The sequence below is a fragment of the Raphanus sativus genome, chromosome 8 (assembly GCF_000801105.2).
Source record: "Raphanus sativus cultivar WK10039 chromosome 8, ASM80110v3, whole genome shotgun sequence".
NCBI lineage: Eukaryota > Viridiplantae > Streptophyta > Magnoliopsida > Brassicales > Brassicaceae > Raphanus > Raphanus sativus.
In genome coordinates, this window is record NC_079518.1 from 12,701,156 (window position 1) to 12,726,357 (window position 25,202).

The 25,202-nt window shown below is 36.2% G+C and overlaps 1 protein-coding gene and 1 pseudogene across 1 annotated transcript; both read left to right on the forward strand.

The window, feature by feature from the left end:
• The first annotated feature begins 2,145 nt into the window (after positions 1-2,145).
• LOC108819290 (peptidyl-prolyl cis-trans isomerase FKBP17-1, chloroplastic) lies at positions 2,146-4,095 on the forward strand. The gene is made up of 4 exons (XM_018592298.2): positions 2,146-2,535; positions 2,617-2,739; positions 3,115-3,231; positions 3,706-4,095. Exons 1-4 carry the CDS (start codon positions 2,254-2,256, stop codon positions 3,832-3,834), a joined length of 651 nt encoding a protein of 216 aa, XP_018447800.1. The 5' UTR covers positions 2,146-2,253; the 3' UTR covers positions 3,835-4,095.
• An 8,778-nt stretch (positions 4,096-12,873) lies between these two features.
• On the forward strand, positions 12,874-22,912 carry LOC108820776 (class V chitinase-like; annotated as a pseudogene).
• The last annotated feature ends 2,290 nt before the right edge of the window (positions 22,913-25,202 follow it).

Genomic DNA, 25,202 nt, shown 5'->3' on the forward strand with positions numbered 1-25,202 from the left:
AAGAGCGGGGGTGATGAGAGGGTGGGAGCTGATGACGCCCTATGGGAGGGGAGAGACGACCCGTCGGTGGGGATCGGGGTCTTTTCGTAATCAAAGAACGTGCATCTTGTCTTGTTGAGACAGAAAGAGGGTCTTCCTTTGCATTGAGTTCAATCCTTTGCTGGCGTTTGAGTTCTCGCTCTTCTGGAGTTAACTCTGGGCATGCAGATTCGTCATGTGAGATCATGTGGCAGGTATAGCAGTATCGAAAGAGACCCTCATATGAGAAGGATACTCGTCCGATATCATCGTTTGGGAATTCGATACGGCGCTCAAATTGCAAAGGCATGTCAACATTGACAGAAACTTGGAATCTTGCTCTTTTTGAATCCAGTGAGATCCACTTCCCCAGCACTTTGGAGATCTCCATGAAAGTCGGGTCGTTCCAGAAGTGAACCGGAACGCCTGTTACACAGATCCAGAAGGGGATTGTGTTAGGGAAGGATTCACTAGTGAAAGGTTCCCATCGTTCGAGTGCGAAGCTCCACTGGTTAAAGTGGCAGGGGAGTTTGTTCAAGACGGAAAGAAGATCAGTTTCGTTGTCGAAATCAAATTGAAAACGCCCGTTCCCAAGGTTGATCCCTCGAACGCGACCTTCGACATTCCAGATCCTGTTACGGGGGAGAAGATGGATCAGAGCATCGATGCTCCTTCCTTGGAGATGAAAGACTCGTCCGATCAGTGTCAGACGGAAGTGATCTGTAACTGTATTGTTGTCGCAGTCGGAGATCTTGATTATTTCATCTTCTGAGTCAAGCTTGCGACGCACGGCAGAAGAACCTCCCTTACGGACGATCATTGATGATTGAGACATCCAATTGTTTTGGAGAATACTTAGCAAGAGCTAGAAATAGGATCTGGTGAGGCTTAGCAAACTGCTAGAGAAGACAGGGATGCTTGACGGAACCGTGATCGATAGAGCAGGGATTACTTGGCAAAGAAGCCAGAGAGAGAGGCGATGCAGAGGGGGAGAGAGAGGAGACACGGGTGAGACGACAGACCTCCAAGGAGTGTTGGTAGTCTCCCTTGTGAGTCTGTAGAGGAGCTGTTATCAGATCGGAGAGGCGGCAGAGGAGGAGCGATGGGTTTGAGAAGCGTGGTGATAGACTCGGGCGGCTAGGGTTTTGCTTTTCTCTCTGTCGCTCTCCATTTTGATTTTATTGCGGTATTTATGGGATAGGGATTAGTGTTTATATAAGAGAAGATTACGAAAGAACAAAAAAAGGAAAATTAGTTTTTCAGTCTGATACAATTTTAACTTTGTTTTAAATTCATAAACAAACGTTTCTTTAATCTGAAAAAGAGTTCAGAAATGTATTTTCTATTTGCTGTTTCTTATTTTTGTCTGGGAGAACTTCATTAAATAAGTTTTATTTTGCAAAGTGTTGCAAAACTTATAATTTAGCCTTAGTTCGTTTCATATAGGGAAATTAATCCAATCACATTTTCTACTAATTTCTATCCATTTCGTAGTAAAAAACAGTTACCTTTGATAACCCTAAATCTAAAATGTAGATAAATTTTGTTACGAAAAGATAAATTTACATGTCCATTAGCTAAATCAAACTGTGCATGTGTTATGAAATACCTTTGGAGTCTGAGACTTTACCAGTAGATTTCTGAGTCGATTACTCTATAGTTCATTAATTTTTGTTTACCTCTCTATAATTTTAATTAGTTTTAAGGTTTTTATACAAAGATTAAAAATATAATTTTTATGTAATTTATCTTGATTACATAAAAATAGCATTAAATAAATTAGTTCAACCAATAAAAAAAAATATTTTATAATTGATCATGAATTTCAAATGATATTAAATTTAATCTAGAATATTAAGAACATCATTTATTATTAAACAAAATAAAATTTATTATAAGCACAATTTAAATTGGTACGTAGGACATAAAATATTTTCTTTCGACAACATTGCTATATAAAAGATATGTTTATGTACAGATTTAAACATTGCAATATAAAATAAATAAAAAATACATATTATATACTTAATAAAAAAAAAAGAATTTCATTTTTATATTATTCTTGTTTCCACTAGTTTTGCCTGCAACCTTCGTTGATCCTAATCCTATCTTATTCCATCCATCCACTTTTGACTGTGACGTCGTCTACAACTCAGAGAGAATATGTACCGTGGTCCGTGCCCACTTCATTTTTCATTTCGTATTTAATCATATAATAAGAGGATAAAAAAGAAGATGATTCGATGCTTCGCGCGTCCACCCTTCATCACCACCGTCCATTTCGCATCTCCACCATCCATCACCATCTCCGCATCTCATTCTCCATCGTCGTCAGTAGCAGCATCCAGAAGAGAAATATCTCTATCCATTATCGCCGTCGCGTCTTCCATCGTCTCCTCCTCCGGTTACTTCTCTTCTCCGGCGCTCGCTGAGTTCTCCGAAATCCCTGACTCCGGCGGAGTAAAGAGTCTCGACCTCCGTGTCGGCGAAGGTGAAGTCCCCATTGAAGGAGATCAGGTCTGCGCTTTGTAAATTGTAGATTAATCAAAACGAATTATGCAAAAAAAAAAAAAAATGATTTTTTTTTTTAGTTATTAGGTTGCAATACATTACTATGGGAGGTTGGCTGCGAAGCAAGGATGGAGATTTGATTCAACGTATGATCATAAAGACAGTAGTGGAGACTCTGTTCCTTTTACTTTCGTCCTTGGTTCTGCCAATGTAATAAAAGTCTCTATCTGCTTCCGTTAGTATAATCCAATCATGCGTTCTTATAAAGTTCAGATTTTTTTTTGTGTATTAGGGGTCTTAACTGAAGAAATATTTGCTTCTAAGTATTTAACCCAATCATGTGTTCCTATAAAGTTCGATTTTTTATAACATGGGTCTTGAACATTTGTCTGAATTTGAAGACCCACGTTATAAAAACATTTGCTTGTTGGGTCTTGAACAAAACAGAGTTTAGTTTGTGTTTGAGATTGAAATCTAATTGGTATTAGGTGTTTGAAAGTGTTTGACTCTGCTTTGCCTCTTTGATGTTGTTTTGATCTCTTTTGACCTAAGCTGGTTGTACGCTGATGATGACTAATGTTGCAGGTTATTCCGGGGATCGAAACAGCCGTGAGGTCGATGAAAGTAGGAGGGATTCGTCGGGTGGTTATACCTCCGTCTCAAGGCTACCAGAATACATCACAAGAACCTCTCCCACCAAATGTATGTTCACCTCTCTCTTTCTCTCCTTATTCTTTTCATATAATAATGATTCAATCCCTGATTCGTATCAAATGTTATTGCTAAGAGTCCCACGTTGATTATCTTTTGGGCGTAGCTAGTGCCTTTAAGCTAGTATGGGAGAGTTTGGCGTGCTCTAGGGTTTTAAAGTACTTGATTCTTTGTACTTCAATTCAGAGTGAAACTAACCAGTTTTACAATGTCAAAACTTATCAACATATCACTGTCATATGCCACAGGTTTCGTATTGTTAGGAGTAAGATTAGTATTAATCCGTTTTAAGATTGAAACTTTCGGAAAACCAATCATACAACCGGTGATCGTAGAAATGTTTTTTCTAAGAAACTATATATTGTTAAGAGATCACAAAGATTGTGTGCATAAACATATAATTATAATTCAAGATTAGTTTCATTATTCTTTGTTTTTTTCTTGTTGTGTGTGTTTGTTTTGCAGTTCTTTGACAGACAAAGACTCTTCACGACTATCTTTAACCCAACCCGTCTTGCCAATGGTGAAGGTTCTACTCTTGGAACTCTTGTTTTCGATATCGAACTTGTCAGTACCAGACGCCCTAACCGATGATTCATACAGCCAGCCATTCATACTCTTCGGTTGTTTCTTGCTGGACGAGATATCATAAAATAAACAATTAAAATTACAAAAGATCTTTAGTAAGCATTTGGATATGGTTAGTTGAATCTCGATGTGCACCTCACCCACAAGCAATGATTATAGTATTATCAACTTGAACATAAGTGTGTGAATTTTAAATGTAGTTTGAGTAGTAAAAAAAAAATCATTATCTATCCCACTCAGATTCAGCCAGTTATTTTCTTTCTTGTTCGTTATTTCCTCCTTTTCTATTTCTCCGGTGAAATGAAGTAACAAAATAAACATAATATCCAGTGAAGTAGAAATTCAAAAACACACAAGTTGTAAGGGATCTCATACTTGAGAGCCGACCAAAACACCACTCACAAACCCAATTCCAATAAACAACATACTACTTGTTCCTAAAGTTAACACAAGACTCACACCACTATTGCAGCAACTTGTTTTCCCCCATTTATCTTAGATAACAAATTATACTCAAAAAGTTATTATATCCACCTTAAGACTCATAAATGGAGAATCATAAGAATCAAGCGAGTGCACCTACCACATCAGCATGTGTTAAAGTAATTAGTGATTGGGATCAACATAACTAGTAAAAGGGTTGCCAAGTGATTAAGGGATTGGTTTGGATGAGATAGTTTGTCATGCTTTAGCCTTCACCCTAGCCTTGCTGCCATAAGGCTCTATATAACTTCTTTTGTTTGCTTCCTCTTTTGGTTCTCTGTCACTACAAGAAAACACGCTGATACTGAGGGACTTTTTCCTCGGTATTTCGTCGGAATAAGCGTATTCCGACGAAATACCGAGGAAAACGTCCCTCGAAAAAATCTCCTCGAAATTTCATTTTCCCTCGAAATTTCCTCGAAAATTTGTGACGGAATTTCGAGGAAACATAATTCCGAGGATATTTAGAGGATTGCCCTTCGTCGAAGAGGTCCTCGGAATATATTGAGGAACAATTCCCTCGGTATGTACCGAGGATTATACCGAGGGAAAACACCTACGAAAGTTTTCGAGGAAACAGTTTCGTCGGAAAATTCCGAGGGACGATTTCCTCGAAAATTTCGAGGACCAGTTTTCCTCGGAATATTTCGAGGGAACGTTTCCTCGAAAATTTTCGAGGAAAGCAGCCCTCGAAAATTTTCGAGGAAACGTTCCCTCGGAATATTCCGAGGAACACATCCCTCGGTATATACCGAGGACAGCTGTTCCTCGGAATATTTTGAAAATTATTTTTTTTTTAAAAATTGTTTTTTTAGAAAAAAATATTTTTAAAATTTAAATTCGAAAATATAAAATTAAAATTTAAATTGAAAACATATTATTTAAAATTCAAAGTCATACAAAAGAAAAGAAAACATTTAAAGTTTCTGAAAGAAATTAAACTACGGGGTTTGGAAGTCCGGGTCTGGCATGGTCGGGAAGTCCACGTTGGCGTTCGGGTTCATGCTCCTCATCATCGCCATCATTTGCTCGTTCAACTTCCTCTGTGCCTCCCAGCCCGCCTCTTGACTCGCCACCATGGACTCCAGCGCAGATATGCGAGCATCCTTGTCCCTCATCTGGCTTAGAAGGACTTCTTGATCAACATAGGACGGTGGTGGTGCAGAAGCAGACGGAACCGAGGAAGACCGACGAGCCAAACCGAACAAACGGCCCTTCTTCTTTGGAACCGACTGAAAAAAAAAAGTGTCAAATTTAAATAATATAAAAATGGATTGAACTTTAAAAAATGAACTTACCGCTTCAACGATTTGGTTGATCCGAACCCGAGGCAAGCCGGTCGATCCCGTCGAATCGTCATCCTCGGTTTGAAGCTGAGACACTTCCTGTTCCATCTGACTGTCGATGAGGGTGACCACATCCCTCACAACACCATCATCAATCTCGCCGGTCTTCTTGTTGGTATACGCCGTCTTTATTAGGCGGAGATGATCAACCGGCTCCTCCTCATTTTCTTCCGCCTTGAAAAAAACATATATTAAACAAACATTAGTAATTAAAAGAAATGCGCAAAAAAAATATTAGAATCTTAAATAATATAATAAAAACCGACAAGCTTACCAAGCGATCCCCCAGACTGGCTAAAGATTGAGCACCCAAGTTATGGACGTACATGCCCTTCCCCTTACGGTCGCTCTTGCGGTTGGTGGAATTGGTGGAAGAAGTTGCTCTCACTTCGTTCTTACTCCAATGTACACTCAACTCCTGCCAGACCGTCGGGTCCATCCCCTTTGGAACCTTTAAAAAAAAATTGTTAAATAAATAAAAAAAATATTTTAAAAAATTAAAAAATTGTATCATAAATAAAAACGAACCTTGTTTATTTCCCACTTCTTCTTCCACGAGTGCATCTGCTTCCCATAGTTGTCCATAACTTTATGGACGAAGTGGTAATAGATAAACAACGTATCATCGGCATTCCAGTTGAATTGTTGCTGAAAATAAAACACAATAATTAGAAAATTAATATTAAAGATGAAAAAAATAAGTAAAAAATAAGTAAAAAATAGAATACTTACCGCAAACTGTTGAAACCACATATGCTGCTTCTCGAGAGGGAAGTCGGTGAAAGTCGGATGTCCATTGTCGAGGGACGAGTACATCATACTGTTGATCCATCCGCTGATCCCGTTCCCGGATCGGTCAAACCTAATAAAAAGAATTAATTATTTTAGAATTAATTATTTTAAATGAATCAAATTTTAATGAAAAAAAAAATAGGTTTAATTACCATGTCTGACCCTGTCCACGTGGATACTGAGTGAGATATGGAAGATGGTCACGACCCGGCTGTCGAACAAACTCCGCAACTCTCAGAAGTGCCGGATGAGCATGAGCAGGAGCAGGAGTGGGTGCCACACCGGGAGCGGGAGGAGAATGAGAGGGAAATGGAGAAGGAGATGTCTGGTAGGAGCTGTACGGCGATGCGGAACCCGAAATGGAGCCGCTCCCCGAACCACCACGACCACGACGCTATCGAGAGCGGGTATGTTCCTCTTGAGACCTTTATATAAATAAATTTTATTTAATATAATACAATTATTTATTTAATTTGTTAATATATTAAAATTGTTTAATAATTACTAAAAAAATTTAATATATTAAAAATTGTTTAATAATTACAAAAAATAGTTTTAATATATTAAAAATAGTTTTAATATTTTAAAAATTGTTTAATAAATAAAAAAATAGTTTTAATATATAAAAATAGTTTTTATATATAAAAATAGTTTTAAAAATCAAAAAACGTTTTAAAAATAAAAAAAAACGTTTTAAAAATCAAAAAAAAGTTTTAAAAATCAAAAAAAACGTTTTAAAAATCAAAAAAACGTTTTAAAAATCAAAAAAACGTTTTAAAAATCAAAAAAAGTTTTAAAAATTCAAAAAATAGTTTTAAAATAAAAAAAAACGTTTTAAAATAAAAAAAAAACGTTTTAAAAAATCAAAAACACAAAATAAATAAAAAAAAAAATATACCAACAATCCAAACAACAATCCAAACATGCAAATCCTAAACTATCCATTCAATCCTAGAATTTTCTATCTAACAACCTAAATTTCGAGATCTATGAAAAGAAGAATATAAGAGATATGAACTTACATGGGAAGAGAGGAGAGGAAGAGAGGAGAGGAAGGAGGCCGAGAGGAAGAGAGGAGAGGAGAGGATAGGAGATCCGTCGAGGAAGAGAGGAGAGGAGAGGAGAAGGAGAGGAGCCGCGAGGAAGAGAGAGGAGAGGAGAAGGAGTAGCCGCGCGAGAGGAAGAGAGGAAGATCGAGAGAAGAGAAATGGGGAAGAAAAGAATGAAAACCTAATTTATGAGGGGTCCGACGGACAGGTCCGTCGAAATTTCCTCGAAATTTTTAATGTGGTCGTCGAAATTTCCTCGAAATTTTCTTGTTGTCGGCTAGGGTTTCCTGGTTAATGAAAAACAGTCCGAGGAAAACCTTCCTCGAAATTTCCTCACTGTGAGGAAATTTCGAGGAAAGAGGGTTTGGGGTTTTGAAAACATCGATTTTTTCCCCTATGTCATTTCTTATACAAATGTAATTCATAATAATGAGGTTTCTTTGTATAGATGATCATAAATAATGAAATAACACAATTCCAAAAATTATTCTAAGTATTTCCTTTAACGTTTATTAAAACGTATAAGTGTTTATCTCATGTTGTGTGGTTTTCGTCTCAATCCGCAAAACATTGTTTTCGGGTTAAAACCCTAAAGTTGGACTTTATAATCTGGCTAAGACACTTAATGAAGGTTATATACGTGTTATTCAATCCGCAAAACGTTGTTTTCGGTTTAAAACCCCCTGTTCCTCGAAATTCCGTCGAAATATTTCGAGGGAATTTCGAGGAACTACCAAAAATTGGCCAGGTCCTCGAAATTTCCTCGAAATATTTCGACGGAATTTCGAGGAAAACCAAAAAATTTGTAATCCCTCGAAATTTCCTCGAAATATTTCGAGGGTATTTCGACGAAACAAGGTGTTTTAAATCAAACCCCTAAAATTAACTTGGTCGTCGAAATTTCCTCGAAATATTTCGAGGAAATTTCGACGATCTAGGTGTTTTTTATCAAACCCCTAAACCGTTAAGGGTTATTCCGAGGAAATTTCGAGGAAAACCTAACTTCCCTCGAAATTTCCTCGAAATTAGTAAAGAAAAAAAAAAAAAAAACTACTCTGATTCCGACTCATCATCAGCAGATGAATCTGAATCTGGATCTTGGTGAAACTCTCCAATAACTGGTTCATCTTGTGCGTGAACGACGGCTTCCTCTGCGAAGTCGGTGAAATCTACTACAAGGCCAACTCCTGCTACATCTTCTTCTGCACTTAAGTTACTGGATGTGATTGGTTGTAGTGGGTCTTCCAGCTCAGAACTCCCCTGAACTCGGCCTCTCGGGTTGAGTCTGGTAACAGTAACCCATGGATCATCTCTGTTCCTTATCCGGGGGTACTTGATATAACAAACCTGTAACATTTTAAAAAAATTTAGTACAAGTTTAAATTATTACACATGATGACCAATAACTTACCTGATCGGCCTGAGAAGCAAGAATGAAAGGATCATAATATTGCAGCTTTCGTCTCGAATTAACTGATGTAACACCAAATGCATCTGTTATCACACCTCGATCTGGAGTGATGTCGTGCCAATCACAATAGAAAACAGTACAGCGCAATCCAAGCAGGCCTAAATACTTGATTTCCAAAATCTCATGTATGTGTCCGTAGTATACATCATCTCCCGATGCAGAACAAACGCCAGCATCATAGGTCGTACGCGAACGTTTCGTCTTTTCAGTTGTGAATGCATATCCTCGAGTACAAAATCTCGGATATGACTTCACAACATAGTTTGGTCCAACCACCATCTCGCGTATCCAATCGTCAAATGTTTCACCTCTGGCCAAACCAGCAGACACCTATTAATAGCACATATATATGAGTATAAATATGTGATAAATATTTTTTTAATTTCTATAAATATGTGATAAATGATTTTTTAATTTGTTTAAGGCACTCACATAAGTAAACATCCATCCAGCAAATTCTTTTTGCTTCATTTCTTCTAGTTCTGCCTCTGTAGCGTATCTATATTCGAACCGCTTTTCTGCCATGAAAATCCTGTGAAGACAAAAAATGTAATTAATTAAGATATAAATGTTAATTTGTTAAAATAAAATTTTGTAAGATAATAAACTTACCTCTCATATTAAAGAACATCTTCGCAGTTGGTGAGCAAATATGTTTGCAAATGACTGCGCTCCTGCTCAGTAAGTCGACGGTCCTTTGATTTTCCGCTAAGTCGTCCAACATCTGTGAAAATGTCAAGAACCGTAACATGGTATGTTGCCCGTTCGCCTCTATCATCATGCCGTGCAGGTCTTCTGTTTTTGGTCTGAACTTCTGCTGGAAAGTAGTACTCAGCAAAGTTTGAAATTTCTTCATTGATCATCTGTGCGACTATAGAACCTTCCACCCTACTTAGATTTTTCACCATCTTCTTCAAATGAAACATATACCGCTCATACAGATACATCCATCTATACTGCACAGGACCACCAAGTTCCAATTCTCTTGCCAGGTGAATAACAAGATGCTCCATAACATCAAAAAATGAGGGAGGAAATATCTTCTCAAGGTTGCACTGAATCACGGCTATGTTAGTCTTCAGATTTTCAATACCTTCAAGAGTCACTGATCTGGCGCATAAATCGCGGAAGAAAGCACTTATCCCTGCTATTGCTTCATGAACATTTCGTGGTAATAGTTCCTTGAAAGCAAACGGAAGTAAGCGCTGCATCAACACATGACAATCGTGACTTTTTAAACCAATAAACTTTCCTTCCTTTCTGTCGATACAGTTACGCAAATTAGATGCATAACCGTCTGGAAACTCCACATCGTTTGAAATCCAATCGAAGAACGCATTTTTTCCCTCTGCATCAAGTCGGTATATGGGAAAAGGAGCCCTACCATTCCCATCAACATGAAGTTCTGAACGATCACATATATCAACTAAATCCAGTCTTGACTTCAAATTATCCTTTGTTTTACCTTGAACGTTAAGGATCGTGTTCATGAGGTTGTCAAAAAAGTTCTTCTCAATATGCATGACATCTAAATTATGCCTTAGCAAATGATCCTCCCAGTATGGCAGATCCCAGAATATACTTTTTTGTGCCAGTTATGTAGGTTTCCAACAACATCTACCGGAAAACGCGCATGTCCACCGATGTCTGGCGTCCTTTCTGCACCAAAATCTCTTAGTTGTGTCTTCAAACTTTTCCCACTAATTTCCGCAGGTGGACTGTCAAACACCTTCTTGTTCTTAGTAAACAAATTCCTACTCCTACGATATGGATGATCAGGTGGTAGGAATCTCCTGTGACAGTCAAACCAACACGTTTTCCTTCCGTGTTTTAGTTGGAAAGCATCAGTGTTATCTTGACAATATGGACATGATAGCCTTCCATGCGTTGTCCATCCAGATAACATACCATATGCTGGAAAATCACTTATTGTCCACATTAGTACTGCCCGCATTTGAAAGTTTTTTTTACACGAAATATCGTATGTTTCAGCACCTTGAGCCCATAGTTGTTGCAACTCATATATTAGTGGCTGAAGAAACACATCAAGTGATCTCTTAGGATGCTCTGGTCCGGGAACGAGAATGGAGAGAAACAAAAACTCTCGTCGCAAGCACAAGTTTGGGGGTAAGTTGTATGGTGTAACAATGACTGACCATAGAGAATATTGTCTTCCACTCTTCCCATACGGGCTGAAACCATCAGTACATAATCCAAGGTAGACATTTCTTCTCTCATACGCAAAGTCGGGATACTTTGATTGGAAATGTTTCCACGCTTTTGCATCTGAAGGATGTCTAATCTCACCATCTGTTGAGTGCTCCGCATGCCATCTCATTCGTTGCGCTGTGCGTTCTGAAAGATACAACCTCTGCAACCTTTCCGTCAAAGGCAAATACCACATCCTTTTATATGGCACTGGAACTCTTCCACTAGTATCTTTATAACGAGGCTTCCCACAAAATTTGCATGTAGTCCGCTGATCATCCACCCTCCAATAAATCATGCAGTTATCTACATCCGCCCTAATTGGGTCTTCTAATCTAACCGCCGGCTGAGGTTCGCTAGTACTACCAAGTTCATAATCAGTTTCCCCATGATGATACCAAATTTTGTAACTTCGTGTAAATCCACTCAATAATAGATGAGTCCAAACATCCCACTCTTTAATAACTTTTCTATTTTTACAATTAGAGCAAGGACATCTTAACTTACCTGTTTCTGCTTCCGGTTGTTTGCGAGCTACCCTCATGAACTCGATTATACCTTGATTGTATTCTTCCGTAAGCAATCTCGTGTCCGGATCCAAATGAGGTCGATCCATCCAAGAACGAAAATAATTTGAAGAAGACATGTTTTTTTGGAATCAAATTCGTGAGACTAGGAGAGAAGAAGAAAAGAAATGGAGTGAATGAAGAGGAAGAGGGGTGGCTGTATTTATAGATGAAATCCTCCCGGCATACTGAGGAAATATCGAGGAAATATCGAGGGAAACAGGCATTTCCTCGAAATTTCCTCGAAATTGTTTAAATCCCCCAACGGCTCTCCCAACGGCTCTCTAACGGCTACAAGATGTCGTCGAAATATTAGAAATATCCGTCGATTTTTTCCGACGACCCTGGTTTCCTCGGTATCCCCTCGAAAATTACAGAGGAAGTTGGTCTTCCTCGAAATTTCCTCAAAAAATAGTGAGGAAATTTCGAGGAAACCCCATTTCTTGGTTTCCTCGGTATTTCCTCGATATTTTGTCCGAAATTTCCGAGGAACTCATTTTCCCTCGGTATTTTCCTCAGAATCTGCGTGTTTTCTTGTAGTGTGTGTTGTAGAGACGCATGTTAGCTATGGGGTTTAGCTAGTATCTTGCAAGAACCAATATTTCTCTTTTACTAGCTTATGGGGAGTTGAACTTTTATATTTCAACATAATAATTTATATCTACAAGTGTCTTGCAATTGTTATTTTATATAATTAGGAAGTTTGAACCAAAATATCATTAATATTATAAAACATAACTTCCCAAAGGTCTGTGATTCACAATGTTAATTGCAATGGTCAATGAGACTGGAATTCGCTTGAGAAGGAAAGTTTCAGAGAACTAATCATATAAATAACTAAAACTTGGAGATAGATTTCTTCAGAAAATACATATGTCAATTAGTGATCACAAGATTGGGTGCATAACTTTTTTTTATAAAAAAGGTTTTGAGAACTAGGTTTAATCAATAAGAAGAAAGTTATTAAAAACAAGAGAGAAAATTATTTGTAAGAAATATTTGTTTATGGTTATTTTATTAATTATGTAAATTAATTCCTTAATTTGTAATTTTGTTAGACTATTTTGTTAAATATTTAATATGATTTTGTCTTGTTAACTTTAACTAGCAAATTTTCAAAAACATAAAACAGATATTTTGTAAGCATTTGAATTTCCTATTGGATATGTGAGTAGAAATTCCACCTTGGATATTAAAGTCTCTTGGTCCCATCTTTCGCATGCGTAGTGTATTCAAGAAACAAAAATGTTGTCCAACGAATTTCTACATTTCATAAGATTTGTTATACATTATTCAAAGTTCAATCAAGAAAATTAATATATATTTCAAAACAATAATACTCTAGTTATCAATAAATAGACAGCAAAACCATAAGTCTTTCACAGAAACTCGACAATGTCTTCAACAAAACCCATATCACTGATTGTCTCCATCGCCTACTTCTTATGTCTTCTCCTCCAACCCTCCTCGGCTCAAACCGTCGTTAAAGGGTCGTACTGGTTTCCAGAGAGTGAATTCCCAGTCACCGATATTAACTCATCTCACTTCACTCACCTCTTCTGTGCTTTCGCTGATCTCAACTCTCAAACCAATCAAGTCACTATCTCTTCCACTAACCAACCAAAATTTTCAACCTTTACACAAACCGTGCAAAGGAGAAACCCTTCAGTGAAAACCCTTATGTCTATCGGCGGTGGAATCGCTAATAAATCCGCGTTTGCTTCCATGGCAAGTAACCCCACTTGTCGAAAATCATTCATTGACTCTTCTATTAGACTTGCTAGGTCCAATGGATTTCATGGTCTTGATCTGGACTGGGAGTATCCAAGTAGTGCAACGGAGATGAACAACTTCGGGACGCTACTTCGAGAATGGCGATCGGCGGTTGCAGCAGAAGCAAGTAACACTAGTAGACCGCGTTTGCTTTTGGCGGCTGCGGTTTTCTACTCTTCTGATTACTATTCTGTACTGTACCCGGTTCAAGCTGTTGCTAGTAGCTTAGATTGGGTTAATCTTATGGCCTACGATTTTTATGGACCAGGCTGGTCCACCGTGACCGGTCCACCCGCCGCCCTCAGTAATCCTTCAAACGCAGGTACGACATTAACTGAACACAACCAAATATAATACTCCGCTCTTTCACTTTGACTGCTTCTTATGAATACTTTTTTTAAGTGGTATTTTCATGTTTTTAGGCAAAATATTAAATATTATTTAGCATTTATGATAATTTTTATTCTGCATATTGGTTTTTTCATTCGTTGAATTAAACTATACTTATGCAAAACGAGATAGATTTAATAAAAATTAGTAATCCTTGTACAAAAAAAAGTAGATATATATAACACTTGTGTTTTCGTTATATCATAAAGAAACAAAACACTGACTCAGGAATGAGTATGTCGTTTTTGCTAGTGTTTTGCAAAATTTCGGTTTGATTTAGTTTCATTACCTTCGGTTCTGGATAAAAACTTAAAAAATGAAAATCAGTTTAACTTAATATTAAATCTATTTAGTGTAATTTAAATTTTAATATATCATTTGATCAAAAACGCAAAAGCTTATGTCCAATAACAAATAGAAAATGTTCATAGCCGGAAGCACCAGCTCGGTTTAATTTGATTATTAAAAGCGGTTTATGATAGGTCCAAGTGGCGACGCTGGAGTGAGGGCGTGGATTCAAGCCGGACTTCCAGCAGCGCAATTAGTCTTGGGATTACCCTTCTACGGTTACGCATGGCGTCTCTCAAACGCCAACAGTCCTAGCTATTACGCAGCCACCACTGGATCGGCAATTTCACCGGACGGTTCGATCGGACACGGTCAGATAAGAAAGTTTATAGTGGATAACGGAGCAACAACGGTTTACAATTCCACAGTGGTCGGAGATTACTGTAATTGCTGGGACGACTTGGATAGGGTATGATGATAATCAGAGTATCGTGGCGATTGGCGAAAGTGAGATACGCTAAGCAGAAAGGTCTGCGTGGTTACTTCTCGTGGCATGTTGGAGCTGATGATAACTCTGGTCTATCTCGTGCAGGTTCGATTTTATTCCAACTTTTAAATATTCGTTTCCTTTTTATATGAAGCGAAAGGTAATATTTTTACGAGTAATCTGTTATGAAATCTATTGTGTGGATGGACCATAACCAATTACTTAACCAAGTACTATACAAGTCTAACATATACAAGAGGAAGTGCAAGGATGTTTACATCCGGTCTACATCGGTTCATCTACAAATCGGACCGAGATCAGAAGACTCAGTCAACCTTGGAGATATCACCATGACCAAGTCTTCTCTATGACATCAATGTAGTCAATGTAATCAATGTGTAGATTTTATTCCTTGTAAAGCATTTGTAAACCCTTGTATCAAACCACTATATATTGTGGTGTTGGCTAATGAGAAATACACACAATTTTCTCACAAATCACTCTCCACATTCTCTTTAGTTTATAACACGTTATCAGCACGAATGTGCTCTCCACCTGAGAAGTCTCTCTCCACCTGAGCTCTCTTTTCCGGCCACAAAATCCTAAATCCAGGCGCAACTTTAAACCGCCGTATCTCTCAAACCCTGTGGAGCCAGACGACGATCCACCTATCAAACTGAAGCCCAAGATGAGAGGAATCCGTTGCCGAAGACGTCTTGTCGATCCGATCTCTGACGCGTCGTGAATAGCATATACAATCCGCGCCGCCGACTCATGGTTTTTCCGGCCAGCTCCTCCACTTCTCTCTCAACCAGTTCATCTGTGGATCAACTCTCTCTCATGGTGGTCCATTCAGATTCTTGTGGTGTAAAATGGTAAACTAATCTATCCATAAAATCTAAGAACACCATTATATCTGAAAAGAAATCTAAGGATCTATATGAATCCATAATATTAATCTTGTTTCTATGATCCATTGATCCATAAGAAACTTGATTCTGATTTATTTTTAATCCATAAAAGTTATAATTCTCTAAAGGTTCTAAGTATCTCAAATCAGATTAAAATATGCAAAGATCTATATGAATCTTGATTATAAAATTCTTATAAAATAAAATGTTAAATCCTAAATCCCCTTCTTGGTTTGTAAGCCATAAATCGGCTCTACCTTTCTCCTATATGATCCGGCCTTAAATTCGGATTTGTCTAAAGGATTGAAACCAATAATCAAACCTTTGTTCATTCGCATCACCAGCTGTTCCAGCAGGTTGTATAAGTCGTTTATCAATACCATCAAAACCCTTAAACCTCTTGCTTGGTTTTTCAACCAGCAAAATCGAAAATCCAAAGATCAAAACCATGAATCCAGTCAACCAAAAATAAAATCGAAATTAAATCCCATCATTGCATATCTTTGAATATTGATGTTTGCTTTTAACTGTTAAAAGTCTTATGATTTTTATAAATGCAAAATCGGATTTTATAAATGCATATTTGATTTTATTAAATGCATATCTTTGACTGAAAATGCTTATAAAAATTTTATAACATATAGTCTTGATTTTAATAAGATAGAATAAATATGCATGAAATCATTTGATCATATAGGTTGATAGCTAAATAATTGAACCAACTTTGAATGCAATTGTCATATTGTTTAAAAATCCTGATAATAGTTCATATCAATTAAATTGGTTCATATTGCTTGCATCTAAATGATTCTCTCTGCTTGCATATAATTAGACCAAATCGGTGTTCATTTAAACTTAGCATGATTGCTTTGATTGAAATTATAAACCTGTCTAAACCGATTGAACATGGATAAGTAAATTGTTAGATCATTCACATATCATGAATTGATCATTTCCATGCATCTTCCTGTCATATAGTTTTATTAAGAACTAAGCATGCTTGCTTTTATTAAAATATAAACCTTCCTTGAAACCAATTGACTGAAAATATAATTGAATTTGGTTTAGACATTTGTTGAAAATTATAAATTTTTCTTGTCTTGGTTTACCCGGTAAAGGGGGAAGGAATCGGTTATTATTTTATGATCTTTGAAAACCAAATATCTTTCGGTTTTAGTTTCATTTTATGATCTTTGAAAATCAAGTATCCTCTTGCATTAAGAATCACATTTATATTATTTTGGTCCAATGCTTAGGACAGAACATACATCCGATTAGTTCTTGAGCCATGCATTTATCATTCGACCATTGTGATTGATTTTCATCCATATTGCTTGATCTCATTTAAAATAATGATTGATCCTTATTAAAAAAATTCTAAAGGGCTTGGAAACCCTATATGAAATTATATACATATATATAATCAATCCAAATATGAATTATAATTAAAAGGATCACTAGATGCAGTGATCAATTGATCATTATCATACTAGAAATACTTAAAGCAAATATATTATATGATTTGGGGGAAGCCTTATTAAATCATTATTAAATCATATAAATTAAATCATATAAATTAAGGCTTCTATTGCTTATATAAATTCTTGATGCTTGAAAGCAATGTTAAATATTCAGATGTTGAAAATCATCTTGAAATCTAAATCTTGGTGATTGAATCTAAATTTCTCACTTTTGAGATAGATACAAGGCGATTTTCTTAATCATACGCCATCACCTTACTGAAAGTCTCAATGATCAATATCTCACTATTGAGAATCCTCTGGACCTTTGGATAAAAAATTGAAATCCATATATGATCACCATTGTACGGTGCTATTACCAAAGGCCCTATATGATTTGAGGGACCTAAAAGACCCAAGACTATAAGTCTGTGGATGAGTATAACTCGGTTATATTCATGATAGTCTCAAAGTTGAAACTATGTGGAGAGACTATCACATATGCTGACATGTTGGAGAAGAAATTCTCTACATTCCACAAGCAATGCTTTGCTTCGGCAATAATACCGAGAAATGGGTTCCTCCACATATGCAAATTTAATCTCTTGTTTGTTGCTTGCTAAGTAAAACAATGAGTTACTCATGAGGAATAGTGAGATGAGGCCTCCTGGATTTTAAGGCATTTCCTAAGGCATGTACGGCCAAAGAGCCATATGAAAGAGTCAAACCATGGCCATGTAAAAGGCCATGGAAGATGGCAAGGGTGTGCGTGGATATCACCCGCAGTCACTCCATAGTCGAGGCCGAGGCCAAGGTTATCAACCTAACCGTGGGTATAAGTCCGATTTTAAAAACCCATGCCTCGACAAAATTTGCTTGCCATCGGTGTGGGCTGAACAACCATTGGGCCAACCAATGTAGAACTCCCAAACACCTTATTGAACTCTACCAGGAGAGCATAAATGGATAAAACCCTATGACCCACTGGGTCCATCTAGATGGTGCGAATGATTTCGACCATAAGAATGATGATCAACTTGAATACGAGACTTCATATTGCCTTAAAAAGGCCAATTAGATTTCGACATCATTTTATTTTGTCTTTGTTCTCTATAGTGGACCAAGCCATATTAATTTAAGAGACAAAAGATATTTTTCAAGGTCATGGCTAGTCCAACCTCATGATGCTTAAATGCACACATCTGAAAAATCTCTGATGCAAAGGAAAATTTCAAAGACATTCATATGAATGGTCTATATATTGAAACTATAGGCAAAGGAAAGGAAGAATTACTTATGATTTATGAAAATGCCCAAGGCCAAAGGAAAGTCCCAGAGACTATGCCTACTATATCTATAGGCCTTCTTTGAGCCAAGATAAATATGATTGTGGGTTAATACCCCAAATCACTTTCCAAAGAGTTCAGAGAAGCCTTTAACATATGGCACGACATGCTCGGCCATCTAGGCTCTATTATGATGCATAATATACTCTTGAACTCAACTGGACATTCCTTGAAAGAAAGGAAAAATAGTCCGACCAAGGCATTGCCTAAAAGGCATTATATTCACCCTATAAGACCCATTGAATTAAGAAGAAAATATGGTTTCCAACAAATGGGCAAAAACGAATAAGATTACCTAAATTAAAATCGCCTAAGTGGTCGAGACTACATTCTCTATTGATCTAACGATCAATATGATAATAGGCAAATAACCAGGGCAATCATAATCATGTTTGATTGACCCGCGAAACTTATCACTTAGATGGCATTACCATACTTAGCCATCTGAATTATGATGCAAAGATTTAAGGGCACAAAAGCTATCCCATAAGATCTCACGTTTGTGCAATATATATCTATGCACAAGGGAATTTATTGTCCCAAGCACCACGAATTAGAGTATGTTCATGAGGGGGAGTGAGGACAAATCCCACGATACATGACCATACTAAAATTCGTGAAACATGGTCCACAATCATATTACATATTGGTTGAATTTGATATAAAGACCATTACCTATAAGGTTTTAAATTTACCTATAAGGTTCAAAATCTAAAAGTTCATATGCTTGGGGACATCATGAGTTATAAAAGATTAACTTGCATCAGGCCATAGATATTATATCAGGCCATATAAGTGATAATAAATATTCCCACCTCAGACTAATACGGGTCATGAGTCTAGACATATATCATATTAAAATATTATGAATTAAGATATTATGAATGAATCCACCACATATATATGTGCCATCTAAAGATCATATGATCTTAGAATCTCATAAGGAGGATTGGGAATATATGTTGGATATATATTATGAATATACTTTCTCCATAAATTTAAAAGAAACCTTGAGGCAAAATGGGTGATTTAATCATAGGCCAAGGAACAAGGATTACATAGAGTTTATGAATCCCAATATCCAACATTTGAAAGGAGAAGTAGTAAGCTGGTAAAGAATGATATCAACCATCATTGTCTTGGCAAAGATCCTCGGACTAGAAAAGATTTATAGACGTCCATATGCTACAATGATAGCAAAATAAAATGCCAGACACATTGACCCGAGAGAGAATGACTATGTCATCCCAGCTTAGCACCACACGGTTTTGATGTCTTAAAGACACAATCAAGTTGCTACAGAGTCTAATATAAGACCGAATATATGTTCCAAAAGGAACCTCGGAAATTAAAGTAAGGTGCAAAAAGAAACCGAGGTCATAGACTTTCCAGACAAGGCCGAAATGGCTATGCCGTCAGTATCAACACTTGGGGTTCGGGACGCCGGGCCTCATGGTACTGAAGGCATTGATAATGATGAGATCTCAATGAATTATTTGATGTCTGGAAGGAAACCATATATATATAAATGTGTCGACACAATACATTCATAAGAAAAAGCGCAAACATGTAGCACATGAATAATGAATCGAGGATCATGAACCCACGCAAGAGTACTCATAATAATGAATAAAGAAAGAAACGTGGGGTTTCTAAAGTGACAAATTAAAGGCGTATTGAATTGGCCATGAATATGTAAACGCCATATGATGCCCAGTGAATAGATAAATCCTGAAAGAAGGATAAAATCGTGAGACAGACCAAGGGAGGTCTATATAATCCAAAGTGGTGGATAATATTACATATGTCACTACATATAATGTCTGGAAGAAATTCAAAAGATGTAGTATGTTATATATGACTCACTGGATGATAATAATATTATTGGTACCTAAAAGGTTTACCAAAATGTATTAAGCTCAGAATCATAAGATGAGAAAAGAAGTTCGCATGAACAGAGCTGTCCCGGGATTAAATTAAATTGCTACATATAAGCAAATGAAGAGTTCTATAAGAACAGTTCAAATCAGTCTATAGAGGAATTTTAAATTCCTTGTGTTATACTAACCAGCCTAAGATAGGTTAAATGGTTATTCATGAAACCTTAGAAAGGTTATAGACCATCACCACAAATTAGCCAAATTTTGGTAATACTTATGGCTGGTCAAAATTCTCAGCATGAACCAACCAAGCTGTGGTATGAATGAATAAGCTATCATAAAGATAAGCTATAAGATCAAAGTTCATCTTTGAACAAAAGGTGTAGGACCGCATTATGCGTCCATATGCGACCCAACGGGTCCGACCATATTATAAGATTTGGTCCATGATAAAGCTGTAGATCATGGATGTCATTAGACATAAATTTGAGGATCAATTAGATCAATTTTATGTCATGACCGTGTCCGGCCTAGATCAGTCCAATCGTCCATATATATACATGTGTACGAATTGCCGGCACACTAAGATTGACAATGTCTCAGATCAATCATAGATCATCTATGGACATATGTAAATAAGGATCATGATCTAACCGACATGACCTATGTTTAAAGTTGTTTATGGCAAATAATATTATACTCATAAAGCTAAGGCATATCCATAAGTCCTAGAGAGCTAAGTAGCTCATACTTGATATAATGATGATCCATATTATACAAAGGATCTAAAGTACTAGCCAGCCAATATTATGGAAAGGCATATAAGAGTGATTTGGTCAAGGACCATAATCAAAACGACCAGAGTATAAAATAGTACATTTTATCTAAAGTACTAAAGTGGTCGATATCAAAGTGGTACATTTTCTAAAGTACCATCAGGATTCTAAGAGACATGATATGTCCGAACAATACAAGATTGTTCAAGTAAAGAATCCATGAACATCTATTCAGCAAGTGATGTTCAAATCAGGGGGAGTAATATGTGTTGTACTCTTTTTCCTTAACTATGGTTTTATCCCAATGGGTTTTCCTAGTAAGGTTTTAATGAGGCAACATTAAGCATATTACGAACTCATATGGTTATGGCATCCAAGGGGGAGTGTTATGAAATTTATTGTGTGGATGGACCATAACCAAGTACTTAACCAAGTACTATACAAGTCCAACATATACAAGAGGAAGTGCAAGGAGGTTTACATCCGGTCTACATCGGTTCATCTACAAACCGGACCGAGATCAGAAGACTCAGTCAACCTTGGAGATATCACCATGACCAAGTCTTCTCTATGACATCAATGTAGTCAATGTAATCAATGTGTAGATTTTATTCCTTGTAAAGCATTTGTAAACCCTTGTATCAAACCACTATATATTGTGGTGTTGGCTAATGAGAAATACACACAATTTTCTCACAAATCACTCTGCACATTCTCTTTAGTTTATAACATAATCTTGTTTGTGGATTTTACAGCGTCACGGACATGGGATGCTACGGTGGCCACCACGGTTATCCGAAGGAAGTTTTAAAGTTTCAGCTGTTCTAACAACGGCTAATGACGATGTTCGTTTTTGTAACATACAAATGATTTAACGTTATCTGCTTTATATCCTGTCTAAGGAAGAAAAGACAAAAGGCAAGAAACATAAGTTTTTTTTTTAACGTCAAGAAACATAAGTTTGTTAACTAGTTTCGTAATGCTTCTAAAATAAATTTTAACTAGTTTTTTTCTGCCATCTATGATTTTATTAAAGGTACTTGGCCCAACTGAACCAAGCCCAGACGAAAATACAACAAAAGCCAAAAGGCCTAAACTACTAAAACACCAACATATAACATGGTCCATCAAGAAACCCATTACAAAGGTAAGTCGCCACATGCTCCACGTGTTCGACGTTTCCGCTATCCAAGGACACGCGTCCTTCCGAGAACCATTCTTCTTCCTTCGGCACCAGCACTACGACACGACGACACACCGTCGACGGCGGAATCCGATCCGGAACGAGACCTTTCAACCCAAACAACCAAACTAACGCTCGTATACAAACAACGTATACGAGAATCATAAACTTGTTGAAACTACGAATTCATTGAATTAAAAGCACCTCCAATCAATCCTCCATTTCCGACATAACAGCATGCGGTTACAGATCAGAACGAGAGCGCGGAGTAACATATGAGCTTTCAATTCGTAGATCAGAGAAAAGAACCGAGAGCCTAGCCGGCGAGAAAACGGAACTGAGAAAATCGTCTCTTCCCGGAAACAAAAGCCGGCGAAGCAGGCACTGTCAGAGCCGCCGCTTCCCAGAGGCAAAGAAAACGGACGACCACCGCCGATAAAAGGTGCGACGCTACTACTAACCTAATCTGAAGCCGAGACACAAACAAAAAAAAAGACAAGGAGCTGAGGCCGGACCAGCGGGGCTAGAAGAACCTCACTGTCCGCCGGCCGGAAACACTATCTTTCACCCTTTTTTTCTTTTCAAAGCTAGAGAGAAAGAGGAGAAATTTCTCTCTCTTGAATTCTTTGTCGTTTTGACCAAAACTATAAATAAAATTTAACTAGTTAATAATCAAAACCATACGCGGATGAGATATATCATAAAATATCTGTTAAATAAATAAATTTTTCTTTTTACATTCAAGTATGATACATATTTCTTAAATATTGAAACTAATATATTTATCAGTTTTTCTATGACATATAATTAATTTTAAATTATACTAAACTAATTATTTCATATATTTTAATATGTATATATATTAAATAAGGTTTCTTACTCACATTTTTACTATTGTATGGTCATTGGTATCTTACTATCTTCTTATAACAAAAGTTTTAAATCATTGATCACAAAACAAATAATTTGAGACTTTTAACATTTTTAATAATTTAGAATTATGTTTAAAAATTCAAAATATAGCATACTCTCTCTCTGTTCCTGAAAGTAAGATTTTCTGAAGTTTTCACGTTTATTAAGAATACAATAAATATTTGCAATTTAGTTTATTATTTATCTTTTTACACACTTTTCAATAACTATCTATTCAAATATTCATAATTAATGCTCTTCAAAAGTATACAAAAATACCTTAAAAATAGAAAATATATCTTTGTGGAACAAAAATAAAATCTAGAAAATTCCACTTTTAAGAACGGAGGGAGTATTAGACAACCCACGAATCATTCAGTAAAAAAAGACCCCCATCAAAACAAGACGGATCAGAGTAAAATTATAACAACATTGCTTCGTGAATTGGTGAACTTCAAGAATCGAGAAGACCTATTCTGCCATACGCTAACCCCGTGATATAGCCGAGCCGCTGTGGATCAATCTGATTGACACCTACTAGTAGTTGCTGCTGATAAGGATGGACCAATTTGACTCTTCAACACCTTCGCGTATCATTTAATAAGTCTATCTGTAATACAAGCATACGTAACACACAGCACATAAAACAAAACAAAAACGAAAAGCTCAACTGTAATAAGGACAACTAGATCCTGATCCGCCCGACTAGACGGATGTTTACTTTAACTTGTAAAAATATTATCAGCTTATAACAAATTGGAAATTATTGAATTTTATAAAGCATGGTTCACGTTTTTTGTTATCATATGACTTTTATGTATTTAATGTACTTGTAACGCAAAAAATACTAACGTTAGTATATATTTTTTGCATTGTTTATTTGATATTTTAACCATATAATTTTTAAACTAGTAATGACATATTTATCATATTAATGGACAACAAATTTTGTTTGAGATAAATATATTTTTACCTATGTATTATATAAAAACTATAAATACCAATAATTAGAATAAATAATATAGTTATTAAAATTGATCGTAATAGCAAATTAAATAATGTGGCTTAATTTTATAGTAGCAATTTAAAAAAAAAAACATAAGCCCAACCCAATATAGATATTATTTTTGTATTCAAACAATATTTTAATTTTTTTAACTCTGCAATTCATGTTGCCAAACAAAACTAGAAACTAGTTCATTTTAATAAGATAGATATCAACAAAGAAAAAGATATTGTTTTAAGAAACCTACCGTGCAACTTATCCAGCGACGTGATGGAAACTATTAATATGTCCGTAAATTTAATGCATTAGACAACAATATACGATTAGAAATACGGTTCACACTAGTTGTATATCTTTTTCTGATTGGACAATGGTATATTAATATCGGGATAATCGCATGAGTGGCGGAGCCAGAAAACATTTAAACCGGGGTCATAATTAAATTAAATTAAATTAAAATTTATAAAAATATAGTTTATTAATACTAATTTAAAAGTATTTGTAACATAAACTATTAAGTTGTTCTAAATTTTAGAAGAAATTATATTTGAAACAAAAGTTATAGTACATAAGGTATTTAAAAATTATTTGTTAAATAAAAATTTAAAACAAAAGTTGAAAATGACTAAATAAATTGCAAAACAACTGAAAGAAAAACAATGAGAACGTAAACAAACCAAAAAACATATAAGAAAACACTTGAAAAGCAATAAAAACTGGTTTGACTAATATGTTCGGTTTAAAACCGGATTTTAGGCCCAAATTAGTGAAGAAAAATGTAAGAAAAAAGACAAGAAGGTGCACAGACGGGAAAGTTGGGATAAGGGGGGTCAATTGAAAGGAAGTAGACCAACTGAGCAACTGTTTATTCACGTCTCTAAGCTTAAAAATTTATTTTTTCATATTTGACCGAGGTCAGCTGATCCCACTCCTCATGATGTCGCTCCGCTCCTAAATCGCATAAATACTTTGAAAATGACACATCTATTGACACTTTTAAATCTCGAAGTTTTTCTACTAACATTTCAAATCTTCAAATTAACATAT